Here is a 20861-nt window from a genome sequence, read left to right on the forward strand (position 1 = left end):
TATACAACTCAGCAAAATAACACAAACATAAAATAATTTACTTACAATTTGGAAAGGACAATTTCTTTGCAGTGAGTCTACAGTGCTGTGTCTTAGGCATGAAATGGATAATAGGCATTTATTCTAATAATGAACAGAGAAAGAATGTCGCTGTAGTAAATTAAAAAATATGCTCTATCAGTCAAAATGTAGTCTATTCTACTAAAATAGTATTAAAAGAGAACACTGAAACGTTTAATTGTATTCAACTATTGTATGTAGTGTATTGTCTTCAGTGGCTGATCGGGGAGATCAATATTTTGTACTTAATACTGTACATATCTTTAGCATCTTTTCAAAACATGAATTTATATAATTTATATTAAATATTGCAAAGGAAAGTAGATTGACTGTACTGTATATGTTGTACATGTCAGATAGTATTTTTGAAAAACTGTTTCCCCCTGTATTATATAAATAAAACAAACATTGTAGTGAAAAAACAACAATATTTATTTAGCTCATTAAATAACATAGAATGTGAAGGATATAATGTTTATAATGGAATGTTAAGATGTTTTTTAATTCCTCGCAGCAGCCCAACACTCTTGTTTGAACAAGGTCATCTGACAGGGCATGGTACGAACAGTATTTGGGTTTTGGCTTCGAGGACAGAACCCTGCAGAAAAAACAGAGAAAAGTTAAAGGCTGCTCGCAGCGTACTGTAACACTCGCGAGTGTCAACATCAAAGCCATATCCAGGTCACCGGGCTTAATACCCCCGTTCTATTAGCTTATGAAACTATTGGTTTAGTGAGTACAAATAAGGCGAAATAGATTTCTATATCCAGCACGATGAATACAGTAAATTATTTGAAAATGTCTGACAATGAATAGTTGCCTGGACTGACTCCTTTTTCACTCAATTCATTTTTTCTTTGCAGTACTGTAGTTCTTTATGAAGGACTACAGAACAAAACATGAAATTCAGCACTCTGTAACAGTACTGTACATGCACCGTTAACATACTGTGCTGCAGCTTGTATAGGGGGGATGACACAAAAAGAGCAGCAGCAGCTATCTCCAGTCCCTGTCCCTTTAAGTGCGAGGGGGCGTATGCAATTTCATAGGCCTGTCTTTTATTTAAATGTCTTTGCTTCGGAGTCGGATTGCGCTGTATTCTTATTCGCTGAATGATGCAAGACGGGGGATGGCGATCGGGTGCTTGCAGGGGAATGCAACACAACACTACTAAACCGTTGCAAGTCTTTAGAAACGGGGAGTCATTTCCAGAAGTCTCCCGCAAGCTGTGCTCTTAGTTAATTTTAGGCACCGTTGAAAACAACAAACAAGAGCATGGATTTGCATATACTAGACCATAGACTGAAAGTGACTAGCATCTGTAAAGATGGGTTAATGAATTTCACTCACCCATTGATCAAACTCATTTTTCTTCGTAACAGGACGAGGTAAGGCGAAGAAAGACATTTTTTTAACCAATTAAGTTTCCAGCTGGATGACATCAGTTGCTGGTAACATTTACAATATTTGGAAATGCAATGTTGCTACATGCCCTAGTATCGTTCACATCGAAATATAAACATAAGCATATCATCATCCAACTCTCTGTAGCTGATGGAAAGGCCTAACTGCTATAGTTTACAAGGGGTAGAGTGCTTAAAACGATGTTACCAGTAGCACACTGGTAAAGCAATATATGACACCCATGAAATTGATGAACGAAAAGTGTTATGCATGTAAATAGGGTCACTTTTTTAGTGGACGCGTGTGTTAATTAAGCGGAGAAGTTACCTTAAAGTATCAGGTGTCTTTTAATGCTTTGCAAATACTGCTTTGTCTAAATGGCAGAGATATCATTTCGTCTTTTTGTTTTAACTGATCAGGAGGATAACTGGACGTTTACACACTTCTCGGCGTGTTTAAAAGTGTCATTTGTACAGGTTTTACTTCTTTATTTCATTCGTTTTTTCCCCTGCTTTGGTTACGTGTCGATAAGAGGGTTTGTTTGACTTGTAAGGACATGAGAAAACTTGTACGTACTGTCCTTTCAGTGTGCCAAGTGTAAACGTTTAAGATAATTATTCCGTGACATCTGCCTGTGTTTTGTAACTAAGTCTATGGAACTGCCGAAGCACAGTAAATATAGATAGTGTTTTAAATTATTTACCGGAACACCTTAATTAGCGTTTGCAAAGCTCGATTGTGTGTGAAACAACTAGAAGGGACGCCACTGACAAATCAGTAGAGTTTAGCAAACAGTACAGTATATAGACCGTTTTTGTTTTAAGTACAGACTGGACAAACCTATATGTCACGACTTGTTTTAACCCCACCTGACTTTAATATGATGGTGATGCAATAATGTCGTTCTCAAAAGGATGAATTAATTTCTATAACTGTTAACCTAACTTTGAACTGCAAATATGCACTCATCACAAAGTTGTCTTCAGCATTATGTACGTTTTACTCCAACGTTTTTTAAAAATGGCATCAAAACTGAGCTCTCAAAATCAGTGCGCTTTTATCATAATGTAATTTCTACGGAGTTTAGAGGGGATCTCTAAGCTTTCTCCTAGTTTTTAAAGGTTTACTAAGTTTGTGATTGTTATTGGCCTTTAGCATAATTGTTGAAAGTTGGTTTACTTTTGGTCTACAAAAATGAGCTACGCCTTGCTGAACAAAATAAATTCAGATCTGACAGACTGCTGTTTATGTAAAAGCCAGCTACATCAGTGTCTAGCTGGTTTCTCCAGTAATACTCAAGCATTAATCTGGCAGACAGCACATCTGTTTGCTTAGTTGTTTTTCTACTGTTTCAGGGGTGATCTCTTGCTTTCCAAACCTGTATATAGGTTTTTTTTTCCATAAAAATAAGTAATCTGTATATTGCAAGGACAGCATTGTTAGGCATTTCAGGAAATAAAGCGTGGACTGTCCTCTGTGTTGAAAGTATTCTCAGAAGAGATTTTGCTTTGTATCTATGTATACATTTGTTAATGGTAAACTCTGGGGGATAGGTGAAATTCTCCTATACAAAAACTTATTTAACTATTTTATTGACTACTACGGCTAAATCTAAGCCCATAAAACAATTAAAATATTGTGCAGTATATTGTAGTTATAAAAAATTCCCTGTCTGTTTTAAAGGTAGTGCACCTTGTACTCCACAAGGATCATCTGTTCATGAAAGTTTTTCTTTGTGTAAGAATTTAGTTACAAAAATTCAACTTGGAGAGTTAATAATTAATGGGCACTGTATTTAGATTTTCCTGTCTTTGAAAGCAGAGAGCACAAAACAGATGATGGTTTTAAGTCTAACATTTTGAAGAGACTGGGATATTTGCCCATTTAATGGTGATGGCTTCAGTTATGCAAGACTTGGGGGGGGGAAAAATTAGAATTTATTTTGTTTTACAGCATATCGCCAGCTACTTCACTCTTTGAGCTTTGCTTTTGATCCTGAATGTGAAGCCTGTGGTTTTTAGAGCATGATCTTTTATGACTTATTCCATGAAGATGTTTAGGTTGAATTGTTATGTCTTGTTTATTTTTTTATGCACCTTTCTAAGTTTGCAGTGCCTCCAGGTAGATGCAGTGCTTGCACTATAAACATGTTTGGATAGCATCACTGTTTATACAGACTGCTGAAAAAGGGAGAGAGCACTGTTCACTGCAGGTGGCAGTACATCTAGTGCCCGAGTCAGATGGTGGCCTGTGGAGCAATTTTTAGAAAATAACTGGAAATCCTTTCTTTGTTACACAATTGTTATAACACTGTATGTTTAACTGCCTCCCTGCTGAACAGCTCAAACACCTGGTAACTTACTGGAATCAAATGGGAAGTACTGGGTCATATAGGCAGTCTGCTCTGCACCCAAAGGTACTATACTACAAAGACAGATGTGAATGCTGAAACATAGCTCTTCTTTGAGCTTGCGGCTCTTAACCTGTATTGATGCTCAAAACAAACAACACTCCAGTCTGATGAAACATTTGACGAAAATCCAACAAAACCGACAAAAAATGGCAGATACTGTGAACACAAAAATAGATCAAGTAAACATGCCGTGTTTACAGTAGGGAATGTCACCCTCTCAGAATGAAGGCTTTACAAAGTTAGTATAAAGTAAGCATTAACTTGATCAAGTAACCTGTTTGCTCGCTGCAAAAGGCTGTGTGTGTGGCCAGTGATTATTGATGTGAAACTAAACTGTTTTCATCATCAGGAATGCTTTCCCCTCCCTGGGTTAAAGTGGAAAGGCCTTTTATTGAAAGACCTTTGCCAAAATATTTAAACAAGGTTTTATACATTTTTAGCAACCTCTATAATAGAACAAGTAATAGGTTTATTCCATGCTGAAACGAGAAGAAAGGAAACACAACGTTTTGGCCATGGAGCCTTCTTCAGGTGTGAGTAGAAGGCTCCATGGTTGAATCATTGTTTTCTTTCTTCTCTTTTCAGCATGGAATAAACCTATTAATTGTTCCTTTGCAGCCTACGGCTGCTGACGCAGCTACCCACCTGAACTACTACAACCTCTATAATTACTTACTAGTAATGGGTAACATTAGCAGCATTACTACAGATCTCGTCAGAAGCTAAGCAAGGTTGGGCCTCTACTGCACTGAGAGAGAGCTCCAGGGATGTTCAGTTTGCACTGTAAGTGATGTTGGTGAACCAGTAGGACAGAAGAATACCCAGGATTCCCAAGCCAGTGATGGAAGCACTGTTGTAGTAAAGGTGCCACCCTTCAGATTAGACATTAAACTAAGATCTAGATAAAACGGTCATTGAAGATTCCTTGGCAGATTTCAAATAGGGGTTTGCTTGAAGCAAATTCTCACCTCGCCACTTGATCTACATGTACTTTATTTGTAGTGTGGCTGCTAGTGCAGAATTGTTGCTGCACATTACACAGATGGAGCAGCAACTTTGGAAGTAAATGCAGAGGGTCTCAATTCTTATTGCTTCAATCATTTAGTGGTCCTTTGGGATCAAATGTGCAACGTAAATGTAAGGAATTATTAATAGAGGAAAACGTCTTCTTAGGCAAGAATAGTATTTGCTAAAATACTTTTGATTTTAAAAATCCCAATCATTGTGTCTGTAATGGAAACAGTCTCTTTACTCCTGTTAAAGATGTGATATTATCCCCAAAGGAAATTCCCAAAGGCACAAACTATTGCTTTATGTTGGCTGTAAAAAGTTATTCAGCAACTTACAAAGCCTCAAATGACACCTGCTTAACAAAGCTTTAGTGGTTAATAATACTTGAATATAAACTTGGATTCACTGGTGGGGGGTTATGGCTTACAACAGCTTATACAGGTTATAGTGTATTTTGTGTTAAATCTCTTTATACATGTGTAAATATAATTCTGTCTCGCTGTCACCCCTGTAATTAAATCTACAAGCTTTTTTTATTCTTTGTGATATCTTAAGTTTTTGTTTTCAGGTTCAGGGCATGGTGATGGAGGGGCCAGAGTAAGGAGGGAGGTTGTGTAATTTCTGTGAACTGTTGAGTAACTATATAAAACATGTCTTCAGGAATCGGTGGCAAAGATAGAGGGGAAAGTGATGGCTGAGGCCAATGCTCTATTTGTAAAACATGGTAGATTTCAGTGTTCGGTAGCAATAATAACGTACAAATTAACCTCCACCTAGACAATTTCTCATAAATGCAGTTCATGTAAACATACATAAGGCCTGAATTATTAATGAAGAGCTGGTGAAACCGGTTGATTCTTACTTGTGGCTGTGTTACAGTGCTAAGGGAAATGCAGTGGTATACGACATCTTTTATGCCTCAGTATGTGGATGTTTGTTCTTTAATAGCAAGTATCTTATAAAACATAACCAGTCTAAAGGCGATGATTTGTTTGCCCTCATTACTTTGGCATTCAGGAAGGATAATTTTTGTCTTCTTGCCATTGGTATTTCTAGGATAAGATTGTAGAAGGTAAGAGTTAAGAGAGACCTGAAAAGACCTTTAAAATTATAAACATCTGCTTCATCTAGAGAAGAGGCCATTGCAGTAACAAAACCCTTCATTACTGTTATATAAGTATTAATACTGCAAGTGGTCTGTAAATAGGTGAGCATTCAGGCTGAAACATCGTCTGAGGGTACTTCCAGGACACACTTAAAAGCATGTCGCTTTCTCTGTAGGTTACATAAAGGAAGGACAGCACGATGAAAGAACTTCAGTTTTCCATTCCCTTGGTTTCGTACTTGTACTGTGCTTTGAAGGCCAAAGGTCAGTGTCTGATGTTTTTGTCGTACCAGAGGCACGTCTCCTGTGGAGTCTGAAGGCCAGTCGAAACAATGCAGCCTCTGATCCTGGAACAATAGCAAGCCTTTGCAACAGCCTGTTTTGGCAGAGGGTAGGAAGCTTTGCTCCCAGACAAACCAGCGGGACTGAAGCCCTTAACCTCATTTTCGCTCGGCGGGCTGGGAACACTTGTTTGTTTCTCGTTTTCCATTCTGTCCAGTTGGGGTGGGGGGTGGGGGGGCAATAAACTTCAGGATTAAATCACTTTACCTCCCACCTTCACCACCATCTTGTTACCTTCCATATGTGTGAAGACACTAATGGGGGGGGGGGAACTGGTGAGACTTGTGATGAATGGGGAAAGAAATTGAAGTGGATTTGTCTCATGGAGAAAAAGAACCTTTAGTGATCGCACCGACCTAGTTTTGATGCCTCATTTGTGATGAAATAGTAGCTTTTGGATCCAGTCTTTTCTGTTGCTGGGTTACTGTTCTGAAGTGGAGAGGCAAAGGACCGCAGCTTTTATTTCTGAAAAATTGGTGTGGCGTTGGACCCAAAGTCTAATTGTGAGTGTTAAATTGTGAGTGGGTACTGTATGGTGAGAAACCACAAACATTAAACTCTTCAAATTACTGGTAAAGATTACCTTGCCATTTTGGGCAAGCTAAGGTTATAGTCTGAACAGTTGGAGAAGTCTCACAAGGATGAAATGGACCCAGTAAATGCTATAGTGTATTTATCTTGCTAATGTCTTAGAGAAGTTATGATAAGTTTTTTGCTGCATGAACAATGTATATGTACTGTATATGCAGAACTGACCACAAGTGAATGTTTGAGAGAGTTTATTTAATTCTGTTAAACCACTTAAAAAGTTGGTAAGATCTTGTTCTGTGAGAACCAGTGATTTGTTTTGTGTGGAAGCCATTAACAAGTTAACGCAGACCAATGGCTGGACAAGTCTTGACAGCTCTGTATGTGGCCTGCTTCCTTTCACTGCCAAGATAATGCTTTCCACATGCTTTGTCCTCTTGTGGCAAAGTAATGAACTAAAAAAAATGAAAAAAACTTCATATTGTTTTCAGTACTCGTATTAAGGTATAAAACATATGGGTTTAGTTTTTCAAAGTGCTTTGCATTTCCTTTAAAATACTTTTGGTCTGTTTGATGCTAAGAGGATATATTTTTTTACTTTAGTGTGTATTCATTTATTTCCCCAGTGTTATAGCCAGTGGTTTCTTATCTTGGTGTTTCATGGTGCCACATTTCTGTGCTTTGCCTTGGATATATTGTCTTGCTCTTAAACAGAAGACTGTTAGATGACCTTTCTGTAGTGCTACCACTTAGTGTGCTTAGTGCAGGTGTTCATGACAAGGGTAAATCGGTAAGTTCTCCAAGACCTGCTGAAAAAATGTTATCAAATTGTTGGCACTTCTGCATTTTGGTTTCATTTTTATTACTTTTATGTGCAGATACACAGACTGTCACATGGTTCACACCTTCTTGAGCTTGCTGAGGTGAGGCACAGCATAGGAGGAGAAAGGAGAGAGAAAAGCAGTCTTTTTCGACATTGCAGAAACGATTGCTGTTACAATTGCTTTACAAGTCCATATGTATACAGTCCACTTCACAGGATCAACAGTATAAAGATGTAAGATAATGTAAAAGCAGGACAATTGAAACAATTTCTATCAAGTGCCATAAAAAATATTACATAAACAGGAAATGACCCCAGTAAAGCTGTTTCTTACAGGAAGTGTTAGCTTGCTTAGAGGAAGTACAGCTCCAGGGAGGGTTAGAGGTTATAAGGAAGTGGCAGGATAGGAAAAGACAATGGCCTGCTGAGTTGGCTAATGGGTGGAGTTGTTTTTTTTTCCCCCTTTGGATCTTTTCTATTAGAAGTGACGTATTTGTTGAGTATGGACCAAAGCAGGAACTGAACAGCAGAACACCTGTAGGGCGGTGGGATAAGTCATTCTTTGTCAGAAACAAGCAAAGGCTTTCTTTTTAACGTTGTTTTTCCTGTTGGAAAACAGTGCGTTGAACACGCAAAACATTCAGATTCAATGAGCTTCTGTTGCTGGCAGTGTCTGTGTGATTCAGATGTGCTGAATGAACTCTTCGCTTATAATAGCAATGCTGAATAAACCAGAATGCTGGGCCCCGGGAGTCTACGTTTTTGTAGCAAAAAAAAATCCACGTACGTTTACATTTGTCCTTGCCAAAAAGACCTTACAGCATCCTGTTTATCGTTGCACTGTAAAATTAAAAGCCTTTCCTTTTGTAAAAAGTAGCTTGCCATTCACATTGAAATAAAACCGTGAGCCATTGAAGTAGAATTTGGATGCAGACTTAAGAGCAGATGCTTGGTGATGTGGCCTAATCTGTGCTTGGCTTTGCAGTGCCAGCTTTCCCGATGACCCACTTTTCTCAAGCCATCAATAATAAGAAACCTTTAGACTGAATTCCAGTGAATTTAACCCCTGCGGTCAAGCCTCCTTGTGCCCGGATGTCCTCTGTTATACGCGTTCTTCCCTGTAGTCTTGTGTATTACCTATAAGAAATAAGAAATGGACATCAGTGAAGCACATTAATGTTAAAAGTACAAAAACAAGATCACCAAAGTCCATTATTAAAGGCATTTTAGTCATTGGGTAAGTCTTAGACTTGAAATAGAATGCAGATATCATGAGTGACATTCCAGCTTAAATCCTCAATTAATCATGAGTTGTTCAGAGACTTGAATATTTGTTTGTACAACGGCTTGTAACATGTAGGTATAAAAGTGATCTGTTAGTACTGTCATTGCTACACTCTAAGTCTTGCCATTGCAAAATGGTGAGCAGAGTAGCATCTGATATTCTGCAAATTGTGATGTCTATTGTGTTTTGAAAAATAATTTATATATTTTTACCATTTTTCTTAGGTGCAAATTCTTCAGCCTGACAGAAACCCCTGAGAATTACACAGTAGTGCTTGATGAGGAAGGCTTTAAAGGTACTGTGGCTGTTCTGTTATTATGGGCATTTTGTCTGTACATATTTTGGGCATTTTCCATGATTTGTCCATAAATCTGATCTGCCTTGAACATTTTTTTTTTGCAGATCACCTGAGCTTTACACAAACCAAACGTTTAATGCTAAAATCTGATTGTGTAGTTCTACAAAGTTAAAAATGCATTCCTAAAGTCATTTTACTGTATTTGCTCAGTTATGAAAAATGCAAAATCTAAATGATTAAACTTTTCTCACTTCTTTGAGTCTGTTGATGAGTGGCTTGTGTGCATAATCACTGGAGAAACTGAATATGTGTCTTTGGTGTTTGTGTGCAATAATGTTTTTGTTAGCAGTCAGATGTGAATGTATTTGTAAAAACCTTAAAGTGGAGACTGCACACGCACTAAGTACTGGATATCATTTTTACAGACAGAAAGCCAAGACTTAGTTTTAAGGCACATTGAAGATCACCCCACTCTTTTGCTGACACAACAATTGGGGGAGGAACTCGATAAGTAGCCCGAGCTCAGTTTTACTGTTCAACAATGTTGTTTAAGGGTGAAGATATACAGTGAAGTAAATAAAACTGTTTACAGGAGCGATGTGAATTTATAGTTCTCTGTTAAGCTGTTGTTTAAAGACTTTATTTTTTATGAAGAGTAGAAATCCATTTAAGAACCAAACGCATTGAGCCCTTAAAAAATAGGTGATGCATAGATCTGTTGTTTTGCTGACGAATGTTTTAATATTCTTTTTATCTTTACTTTTCCAGCTTCCTGTTCCACACATGAGTTAGGATTAAACTGCACACACTGTGCATAAATTACTCAACTTAAAGCTGTGTTTTTTTTGTTAAAGCCATATGCGTTTTGTTCTGGTGAATAATGTCCTTGTTCATGTAGAAAAAATGATTTGTTTAGTATGGTTTTCATTATTGCAATGTTTTAGTGCACATTAACGTCGGTATGCATGGTGTAGCTTGTCGTTACTGAAGACAGATGTTGCATTTCTTGCTGTTTTTGAAGCATCTAGAAACCTCTCTGACTATTTCCTAGGCTTAATTAAGGATGGTGCAGAATTCATAGAGGTTTATGAGGGAGATGGGGGACGATGGAGGCCAAGTATGATCCATGTACTGTATTCTGGTTTAATGAAGGTTTTAAACAATTACAGTCAGTCTTTGAGTAAGCACTGAGTTACTGAATAACATATGCATGAATCCAGATCATATTGAGTTTTTGTTTTCTATGCTTGATTTGTATTGCATGCATTATGTTTTTAACCTAGTGACCTCTCTCTATACCATGTAGCCCATAGCTTCCTTTTGTCTAGTTAATATTTTTTCATGGACATCATGCACTTGAACTGCCTTTATTTCTTCTGGGACATGCTTAATTCAGATTTTCCAAATATATTTTTATTTCAAAGTTGTGGCTTTCAGATGCCAGATCAAGCTTTATTTGTGATAGTGGAGTGATATGGGCTGTGAATAAGCAAAATGTAATATGTTATTGAACCACTGGGAGCAGATTTGTTCAAATGGAGAAATATGGTGTTTCAGAAGAGAATGAGTTATTATTGGCAGATGCCTCTGAAAAGCAGAATGATTCATTGTTTCTACCTGACCTTTGTGTCACATTTTCACACAAGTAAAGCATAGTTTGCAATGTTTATGAAGTAAATTACGTACAGTGGATATGTATCTAATCTCTTTCAGAAAAAAAACAGATTGTTTCTATCATAGATTTTAACATTTTGCAGTTCTTCACATGAGAATAGAAAAGTGTTCTCTGCCAGTATGCATGAATATAAGCCAATAATTTCCTTTCCAGTCCCTCCATTCAGATCTTTCAGTTGGTCCTCTCTAGACACAAGAGCTTCTCTCTTCTATTTCACTATCTCTATATACTAACACTAAGAGTGTCCTCTAGCTCTCTACAATGCACAACATTAATGCAGTGTGATGACCAGATGCACAGGTAACCTCAGGAGCTCTGCACCCACCTTCTTACCCCTGACAGGAGTTGAAATAATGCACTAATCAAAAGCCATCTGCAGTGAAGGTGTTCTGGTCTCTTTCCTCTTGGTGACAGTTGAGTAGGATGATGGGCTTGCCAGCAGGTGGTTACTATTTTTTGACAGATCACAATTGTTCTGAGCATTAATCAAGGTGTGCCTCCCTGTCACAAAAACACAAATTTGCAGATAGTTGAGAAGAATGGGCCAGAAATGTCTCCTGGCAGCAATAAAATAAAACAAGGCCCTGGTAATTCCAGTTTTGCAGTGGCACAAAAAACAAAACTGCATGTAGCTTTAAAATGTATGTATTTAGTGTTTATGTATTTGTAAAGTGTTCCAGTGTTTATTGTATTTATGTATGAAGTTTATGTATTCAGTGTATAGAAAGATAATGTTACAAGGCATTTCCCTGTAGTGAAGCATAAACTATGTTGCATAAACTATGCAAAAATATGCTGCAGCTTCTTGTGCTTTACATCTCGTCTCTGGCGAGTGGGGAAAGTACATTATGAATTTCTTGAGCTCTACCCAGAAAGGGCAAGCCCGAGCTGCCGTGTTCTCCTCACTGAGCCCCGTCTCGTTGTGTTCCAGATCTCCCCGTCTCTGAGCACCTGCTGGTGGAAGGCGCCACATGGCTGCCCCTGAACGTGGTCTCCAATGGCCACGCCTCCAGCAGCTCCCAGGCCGTGGGCGTCACCAAGATCGCCAAGTCGGTCATCGCCCCGCTGGCCGAGCAGCACGTCTCGGTCTTCATGCTGTCCACCTACCAGACGGACTTCATTCTGGTGAGCCCATGTGGTCTCTTTCCTCCATCGGCGTTCTTCCGTTTGCCTTTTCCGTGCCTCTGTACTCGATTTTTTTTCTCCCCTCGATCTCCCTTTTTTTTTTGTCACTGTGTGAACCTGAACCTGATTTCTGTCGTCTTATTTCTCATACACCTTGTCCAGTCTCTTTTCCTCTGCGTTTCCTTTCCATTCTGACCCCAGCACCCTTTTCCATCATCTGCAACTGCGTTTTCCAAGGGCGTGTTTTAGTCAGACCCCTGGCCTTTGTGCAATAGAAATTGGCGTTTACTTAGTGGCCTGTTGAAGCACACGAATACAAGCAAAGTAAAATATCAGGATTTGGGAAGGGTTGTGTCAAAGAGGTCTTTTTTTTATTACCAAAAGTCTTGTTGTTTTTCCTGTTATTTTTAAAAAGAGAATTATTTTCAAGGGAACGGTGCCATACAAGATAATTATGTACAGGAATGAAATCAGTTAATGGCAGACTGAATGTGGCCTATTATTAAGTTTCCTCTGGGAAGACTCTTGCTATGCTTTCGACAGTGTCCTGAGGATTTAAGAGTAATGTATAGTGACAAGCCTGAGTCTCTTGTTCTTTTTTTTTTCCAGGTGCGAGAAAAAGACCTTCCTGTGGTGATCCATACTTTGGAGGAAGAGTTCAGTATCTACCGGGAAGAAGGTGGAGAGCCCATCCCTGTGCACGGAAAGGATGTGCAGAATGGTTTTCACAAGAACGGCAAGGAAGGTAATGTGGGAGAAATGGGAAAACCTTTTGATTTCCATGCTTAACCAAAGGAAAACCAAACAAGCCCTACACGGGAATCCACAATGGCCCAAGTTTTTATTCTTTGAATTACCACTGTTGTAACAGAAAGAATAAGGTTCTGGATCCCGAGATGAAGTAAAACAGATGAGTTTATTGCATGCAAGGAACAATAAAGCCGAAGTCTTGTTTCCCGCAAGAAACAACAAAACTGAAGTATTGTTCGATGTGCCAGTACAAACTTTTAGGTTATATAGTCCTTCCTTGCTGCTTCGGACGTCATTCGGTGTTATGGTAAGGGGGGGTCATGGTATTTGGCCAGTTAAGAGACCCTGGCCAAATGGTCAGTTTAAGATTATGCCCCCAGGGGGTTCCTTGCTCGCATCTGGAATCCTTATCAGTTAACCCCCTTTCCTGCCATAAACCCCTGTTGCTTAGAAGTCTAATTTTCAGGCAGAACTGACTTAAGTTAACCCTTTTTACATCTTGTCTCTTACTTCACCACTAAATAAAGGAATGTGATTTTAATGCTTTAAACAGATTTTTTTCCCATTGGGTGCAATTAACATGAAGTCTTAGAGTAAGAAAAGTTTCTGGTCCAGTATTAATATTGTCATATTCTCATTTCCCTTTAAAGCTATAAAGCTCACTGTGCATCCAGTGCTAAGCCCCCAGAACCAGTTTTGTGTGATGAGTTTAGACCCTGATACCTTGCCAGCCATAGCTACTACCCTCATTGATGTCCTCTTCTATTCTGGCAGGTAAGTGCCAGTGTTTTCCTTTATTGCCATAGCAGAATGAAGGCAGCATGTTGTTAACAGTGTGTCTCTTTATAAGCTGTTTTTCAAATGGCAAATGTGGCAGGCAGTTACTTTACTAGAATAGATCCAGCGCACAATCAGAGATCCATGATCTTGATTTTTCTGGTATGTTTTCTGGTTTTTTATTTTAATCGTTATAACATGAGGTTTCAACATGAGGTTGTTTTGTGTGGCTTAACGCAGCATCCAGCCAGACTGCATTCAGTCTTAAGCAGAGTGCACATGATGAGTAGTCTTCTGTCAACAGCCAGAAGTTATTACACAGTTTTCAAGTATGTATTCTAAGATTTAAAGATTTGGCTTTCTGTAGCCAAACCCATCCACTGTTGTTGAATAATGGCTTTTGTGAATATTGACAAAAACAAGATGACAAATCCATTTTGCATTTCCTTTGGTTGTCCTCTTATTGAGACTATGCTAGATGTAGTAATACAATTAATTAATTTTAATAAGTTTATTAGAATACGAGGTATAGTGTTACATGCAATAGTCTTCACTGTGATGACAGGTCTTGAAAATGTGCTCAGTGTTGAATTTGGTCTTTTTTGTAAATATTATGTTGTTGCTTTTTTCCTAAACAGCTCAAAAGATGGTGCCCATCCCACACAGGCTTTAGACTGCATCAAATTCTTCTCCTTCTCTTTGATTGACGGCTATATTTCTCTGGTCATGGACACAGAAACCCAGAGACGGTCAGTGAGTCTTCCCATGATGACTCCTTAGTGGAATTCGAAAAGCGGAAGCTGTTTTTGAGTTGCTGCGCACAGAAAAAAAAATTCTGCTCTAAATAGTTCATTCTTTCTCTCGTCTGAGAAAATAGGCACGTTTTTGTTGTCCCCCCACCCCTAGATACTGGTATGTGTCTGGCAATGTCGGTATTTTAATTCCAGAAAACTTTCACAGCTATCGGTATATTTTTTATATATTTGAGAATGACACAAAACACAACAGAATAGGAAAAGACTCTCCCGGATATTTGCAGTTGCTCATTTGTAGAAGAACAATGTACATACTGTATAAATGTGGTGATTAAATTTTAAATATAGACTTTCATATATAACTATTTACAGGATAAGCTGATTGATAAACACAACAGTTGGACAACAGTGGCAGGTCATTACAAGTTATACACTGCAGAATGACTTTACCGTGGGGGTAGTTGTTTGCATAGCCTGCTCTTTTTAGATGTTGTGGGAATCGCTGCTTTGTGGTTGTAGTTCTATAGTATATAATCATGCTTGTTAACACTTTGAAACCCTTTAACCTGACTAAAAGTTTGTGCTGGTCCCTTGGCAGGTTTCCTAGCAACCTCCTCTTCACCAGTTCCTCAGGTGAATTGTGGAGAATGGTACGAATCGGGGGACAGCCTCTCGGATTTGGTGAGTGAAGCACACTGTCGTAGGTTTGGAGCGGTTTATCTGTTTCATCACTCCGATTCTATCCTGGTTTCCGTGCGGAGACCCACATCATTATGAAGGTTCAAGATGCATGTTTTTTTTCCCTTTAACTTAACTGATTCATCATTGAAACCTTTTTTTTCCTGATGAATATGGAGGGGGAGCCACCTTGTGATTAATTTTGTAAACCCTTATGGGTGTTTCTTCGTTTTTCAGATGAATGTGGAATTGTTGCTCAGATCTCCCAGCCACTAGCGGATGCAGACATTTCTGCCTATTACATCAGTACTTTCAGCTTTGATCATGCCCTGGTGAGTTCCACTTGTGTTGCATTTTTTGTATTGTGGCAACATCTGGATAAGAGGTTCTCTTGTAGCATTTATTAAGTTAATATTTTTAACATCTAAACATTATGGTTTAAAAGGGAACTGCAGTCCCAGTTTCTAAGACTGGTTTTTAAATCTTGGTAACAAATTCAATGATGGTATTGAGAAATTTTACAAATTTCGAATTTCACTATTTTACTCTTAACTTTGTGAAAGTTACTGTGTGGTTGCCAAGTTGTCACAAACCACTGATCTCTCCAAGGGTGAGAGCAAGAGTTGTGACGTGAAAGTGGCCCTTCCTGCTCACTAGTCATTGTAAGCAAATGAGAAAGTGGTCTCCTAACAACAAAGTTGTTAACAATTATGATGAGTGTTTTTTAGTTGGTTGGCAGGTTGATCTTTTTTTGTAATACTTAAAAGTATCTAAAAATTTCGCCTCGTATGTGTGGGTTTCCTGAAAGTATTTATAATTAATATAGTAGCAAAACTCACTTGGTCTAAAGCATGTTTACAGTGTGATAGGGCCGCTTTTGAGCCATCACATTTTGCCCCGTTCTGAATTGTAATGATGGCAATATGGTGCAATGCATACATTGAAACATCGTCTGTTTTGTGATGTAACGTGTACAACTGACTGTGTGCTTGTTAGTTTCGTTATGGTTTGAAATGCACTCATGATTGCCAATTTATTACCCCCTTGGAAAGGTGAAGGATGGATCTGCAATGCTATTTTTGTTTGAAAGCATGGGATCTGCCTTTTAAAAATTGTTTTGTTTGGTACTGTAAAGATGTTTGCCATAAATAATGATTAAAGAATGTGTTCAAAATATATGCAGCAGCTCAAGACAAAAAAAATCATGAATTATTCTTGTGAATGTAAAAGTCAATGATCAGTCTTAACTACTAGTTCACAGATATTATTACTTTCAGGCACTAGATGGCAGTGTAGACTACAGGATGAGTATATCCAGACCCTCCCTCATTTTCAACTTAATTTTAAAGGCTAATATAGAGCTATGTAGTATGTTAATATTATATTTAAAATATACTCCAGTGCAAAAGCAAAATGCAGTTAGGCTCTTGCGGCACATCACAGATTGTCTTTAAACTAAATACTTTGAAAGGCATGTAACTGAAAATTAATTTGATCAATTTAATGCATAGTGAGCATTGAAAGACACATCGCTGTTTATGCATGTATATTTTAGAACAATGGTCTACAGATATTAGATGTTATTTTTTTATTTAAATGATTTATACATTTTGATTAATCATTCATAAGTGACTGTGAGAAACTCCAGTGACTGTTACTGTACATAAGAACTGAAGGACCTCAGTATTGGTTGGGCCCATGTAATGAGCTGATTTCACATGTTAAATGTGAAGCTTGGTGGAAAACAAGAAAAGAGCAGGAAGGGCCTAATGAGCCTTGCTAATCAAGAGAAAACCACCTTTGTGCAATTGGTTCGTTGGAGGCAGGACTAAGTCAACTCAGGTGAACTGGCTGACTGTGAAGGCAAGTACTTGTTAACGATGAATGAGTGCCCCAGTCACTACACAACGCCACTCGCAACTGCTGACTACCTGACACCAAGTTCTGAGGACCTCTTCTGCTGCCCTTCTTGTGGCCTCATTCTATTATGACGACACTCAAGGCAGGGCAGCGAACATCTTCATCCTGCTCGTGTAACAATGGCTTTCCTGCAAAATGTGAATTCATGTAGAGCGTAACGAACGTGCCTGTTTATATCTCTGTATTGGATCTTGCTCACTTTCAAGGAAGTAAATGAGACAAAATGTACATTTAAAGATTTTGTCGCATCGCATCACTTTTATTAACAGCTTGTCCAATTCAGCGTCCTGGTGGAATTGGAGCTTGTGCTGGGAAGCAACGGGGGATACACCCCAGATGGGATTCCAGTCCATTGCAGGGCACACAAAGATGCAAAGATGCACACACTCACACCAGGGCCAATTTTACAGGAGCCAGTGAACCTACCAGCATGTCTTTGAACTGTGGGAGGAAACTGGAGATCCCAGAGCAAAACCTAGGAGAATATGAGTAAAACATACCAGCCCCAACCAGATAGCACCCTGGGAGTCTAAGACAGGGCCCCAGCACTGCATGGCTGCAGTGCTAACCAGCTAACCACAGCGTCGCCATTTGCTGAAAAGTCTTATGGGGGGGGACATTTTTCAGTGCGAGAGTGACCCTTTCACTCGTCAGTCTGCTGTCACTTGGAATGATGCCTCCAGAGCTTAAATTATATGCATCCATATATGACCATTTCTGTTTTATTCAGATGCCTTTTTAAAAGTAGTATAAAAGTGCTTAAACAGGAATCTACCTCTGTATGGGAAGTGACTGGACTGTACAGCACTGACAGTTTTGAAAGAGCTGTGGTTACCCTCCTTATCTGACATACCAGTAATTCATTAGAAGTAAAAATGTTGACGTTTTACAACCCCGAGAACTTTGAATCTAAAGAAGATCTAACCACTGAGAAAAGATCATGAAAGACAGATAATACAAATTGGAACTCATCTTCACAGACCGCTTAACGCGTATGGGTATGTTAAGATGTTGCATGATATGAAAGGGCTTATGATCCCTAATAAAGATAATCTACACAGTAGTGCATGGAGTGAAAATTCAAAACAAGTATAGCTCTTGCATTGTTTTCAGGTTTTTCCTAGAAGGCCAGGTTCAGAATTCTGGACAGGGTTACCATGAAATTACTCTTCAATTTTCATCAGTTTCCCTTCGGGATCAATAAAGTCTTATCTATCTATCTAGTTTTAATAGGTTACATTTAGTTTCGGGTAGCTGTTTTCTTGGAGCTTTAAAATAAACATTTACTTAGTAAAATAACATTAGTCAATGTCATTAGTTAGTAATGTCATTGACCATGTTTAAAACAACAGATTAGACAAGTGACACAAAAACAAATGGGATCCATTACAAAAACAAATTATTTTCTGTCCTTTCTGCCCTGTCCTGGAAATAAAGTGATAGAGTTCAGTACCAGCAGCTAGTGTCACAGGTGTTGCTTGAGGAAAACTATATCTCCATCATACACTCGCCAATAACAATTACTACAGTAACATGCCTTCAGCTCTTCCAAATGAGCAGACAAGGTGGTTCTATCACTCAAGTGACTTCATCATGAAAAGTTTATCTGGGGACATCCCATTCTCTCACTCCCTTTCCATTAACTACTCCTCTGCTTATGACCTTTAACCATGGATGGATGGATTTAATGATGGAATAGCTGAAGTTTATGTCCTTCTTCAAAAAGGGGGGAGCAATATTTTGATTTCATAGCAACTCCAATCCAAATCTTGACTCACATGGTCACACCCGCATGCTTTGACTCAATGGACTATTTTTTTCTTTAGAGTTTCTAAAAATAGTTTGAAAAAGGGGGAAAAAAACCATCTTAACTCCTCCCAGTTTTCTTAGAATACATCTAATCTCCTTGCAAAGGAGGAGAGTAGTGTCCTTCCCACACTGTTCCTTTTCTAAAGAAAAATATTAGAATATTGCATAGTATTCTTTTATTAGCAAGTGCAAAAATAAGTGTTTTTTTTCCCTGTGCTGTCTAAATGTCTCTATTTTTTTTTAAATTGTAAAGACTGTTATTCAAATGCACATCTTCTGTTTCTTGGTTCAGGTACCTGAAGACGATATCAGCAGTGTGATTGACATGCTTCAGCAACAGCGGTAATAGACCTTGTAATGGTTGGTCTAACGCAGCTCCTCGTTCCCTCCTTCGGAGGTGGTAATGAAAGAGATACAGACATTTCTGTGGTGCCTGGAACGGCACAAGAAACGAGACTGACAAAGCAGTATTATCTTTTATAATTTGCCATGACTTCAATTCCTGATCCTCACAAACTGCCCTTAACTCTAGCAAGTAAGCTGATGTGTACCCTTTTCCAAAGTTTCAGCCAGAGAAGCGATGGTGGGCAGCTGGCAATGTACAGTATCCGTTTGGGAGTGGTCAGAGTTTTTGGAATGCTGTGCAGTCTTCAATTTTTACACCTGAGTCTTCCTGCCAGTTCATGTCGGAGTCGACGTGGTGTCCTTTCTATTTCTTGGGTACTTTAGTAACGCGTTTGGTTTTTTTTGCACAGTGGGCCAAGATGATTTTGAAAGAAAAAAATGACAAAATGGAAAGAAATAGCTACTTGAAATGTTGAAACTGTGAAGAGGGCATGAGCTGGAAGTTTCTGATTTTCATTTTTATTCTCGCACTTTTATCTTTACAAGTAATTCACAATATGCGAGTGTCGATATATGCTGATATTGGATGTGTTGGATTCATGGGACAGAGTTGTATTCCAGTACTATAAAGCTATGCACAGTGTGTGAAGTTTGTTAGCACAGTGTTCTGCAGTAATGTACTTATAACTGATCAACAACAACAGTGAAAATCCATTCAAGCCAAAGTAGGCTATCTTTCTTTTCAGCCCCAGAAATATTTTTTTTTTTCAGAACAGGAGAATAAAACTGAGGGCTTGATATTTTTGAATAGTAGAATCCAGTCTTTATGATTCTGATTCTATGCTATGACGAGAATTGTTCCGCAGCCTTTTCTTTTATAAAATCCATACATGACATTATATTCAATATTTTACTTTTTTGCACTTGTTCATATCTGGTTTATAATTTAGGTTGCATCCCTGTATAACCTTTATATTACATCCTCCATCCCATTTCCCCCCGATATTAAATTTTCGTTATTCTTTGGTGCAAATGTAGTGTATTCGCTATCTGATTTTAAGTTTTAATGTTTAAGATGCTGACTTAACAGAAGTTTTTTGATGAACCCACTGAGTTACAGCAGGTTGGTTGTTAGTACATTCCCTTTAAGATTAGATCAGTGTAATTTGCACACATTAAGAAGTTTACTTCTTTATCGTGGAAGTGATACATGTATAAGCAAAAATGAAGCTAATGTTCAAGATGGCTTGTTCATTCTAATTTAGAGTGTTAAGTTACTGCATATGTTCACTACTGTTTTTTCTGGAATTTTGTTCTGAGATAAATACAAAACACTGAAAATAGGTCTTAATTTCAGAACAAAACCTTTTAAAATTTCCTGAGTATTAACATACTGTACTTGCAGACTTTATATGGCCTTGCATTTTTTTCTGAAAAGATTCTACAAATGCCAACGTATGATTTAGACTAGTGTATATAAAGACTTGACTTCAGTTAATACTACACATTGAGAGAATATTGTTTTTGACTTATGATTACTGCAGAGAACACCAAGAACGTTTTGTAATAGTTCACCCCATGTAGGCAATACTTATTTTGGTATAATATTTTGTACAAAAAGTATTAACATTTATAAATGTACTGATTTAATCAATAAAATGTGTTGAATTTAAGGTGGTAGTCTTTTCATTAACTGTACTTTTAACAACAGACTAGAAGTCCAAATATGTGTGACAAACATGATTGAATCTGCTTGTC

The 20861-nt window shown here is 38.2% G+C and overlaps 1 protein-coding gene across 1 annotated transcript; it reads left to right on the forward strand.

The window, feature by feature from the left end:
• The first annotated feature begins 1140 nt into the window (after positions 1 to 1140).
• castor1 (cytosolic arginine sensor for mTORC1 subunit 1) lies at positions 1141 to 20776 on the forward strand. The gene is made up of 9 exons (XM_088618803.1): positions 1141 to 1448; positions 9196 to 9266; positions 11876 to 12069; positions 12679 to 12814; positions 13470 to 13593; positions 14235 to 14345; positions 14950 to 15032; positions 15267 to 15361; positions 19051 to 20776. Exons 1-9 carry the CDS (start codon positions 1336 to 1338, stop codon positions 19102 to 19104), a joined length of 981 nt encoding a protein of 326 aa, XP_088474929.1. The 5' UTR covers positions 1141 to 1335; the 3' UTR covers positions 19105 to 20776.
• The last annotated feature ends 85 nt before the right edge of the window (positions 20777 to 20861 follow it).

Source organism: Lepisosteus platostomus, chromosome 24, assembly GCF_059453375.1.
Source record: "Lepisosteus platostomus isolate fLepPlt1 chromosome 24, fLepPlt1.hap1, whole genome shotgun sequence".
In the NCBI taxonomy this organism is placed as follows: Eukaryota; Metazoa; Chordata; class Actinopteri; order Semionotiformes; family Lepisosteidae; genus Lepisosteus; species Lepisosteus platostomus.

Excerpts from the sequence above, each read along its gene's own strand:
- castor1 (XM_088618803.1), top strand. The coding sequence starts at position 1,336 with ATGGATTTGCATATACTAGACCATAGACTGAAAGTGACTAGCATCTGT. Across the intron at positions 1,449-9,195 it reads TTTCTTCGTAACAGGACGAG|GTGCAAATTCTTCAGCCTGA; the intron begins GTAAGGCGAAGA and ends CATTTTTCTTAG. Across the intron at positions 12,070-12,678 it reads ACCAGACGGACTTCATTCTG|GTGCGAGAAAAAGACCTTCC; the intron begins GTGAGCCCATGT and ends TTTTTTTTCCAG.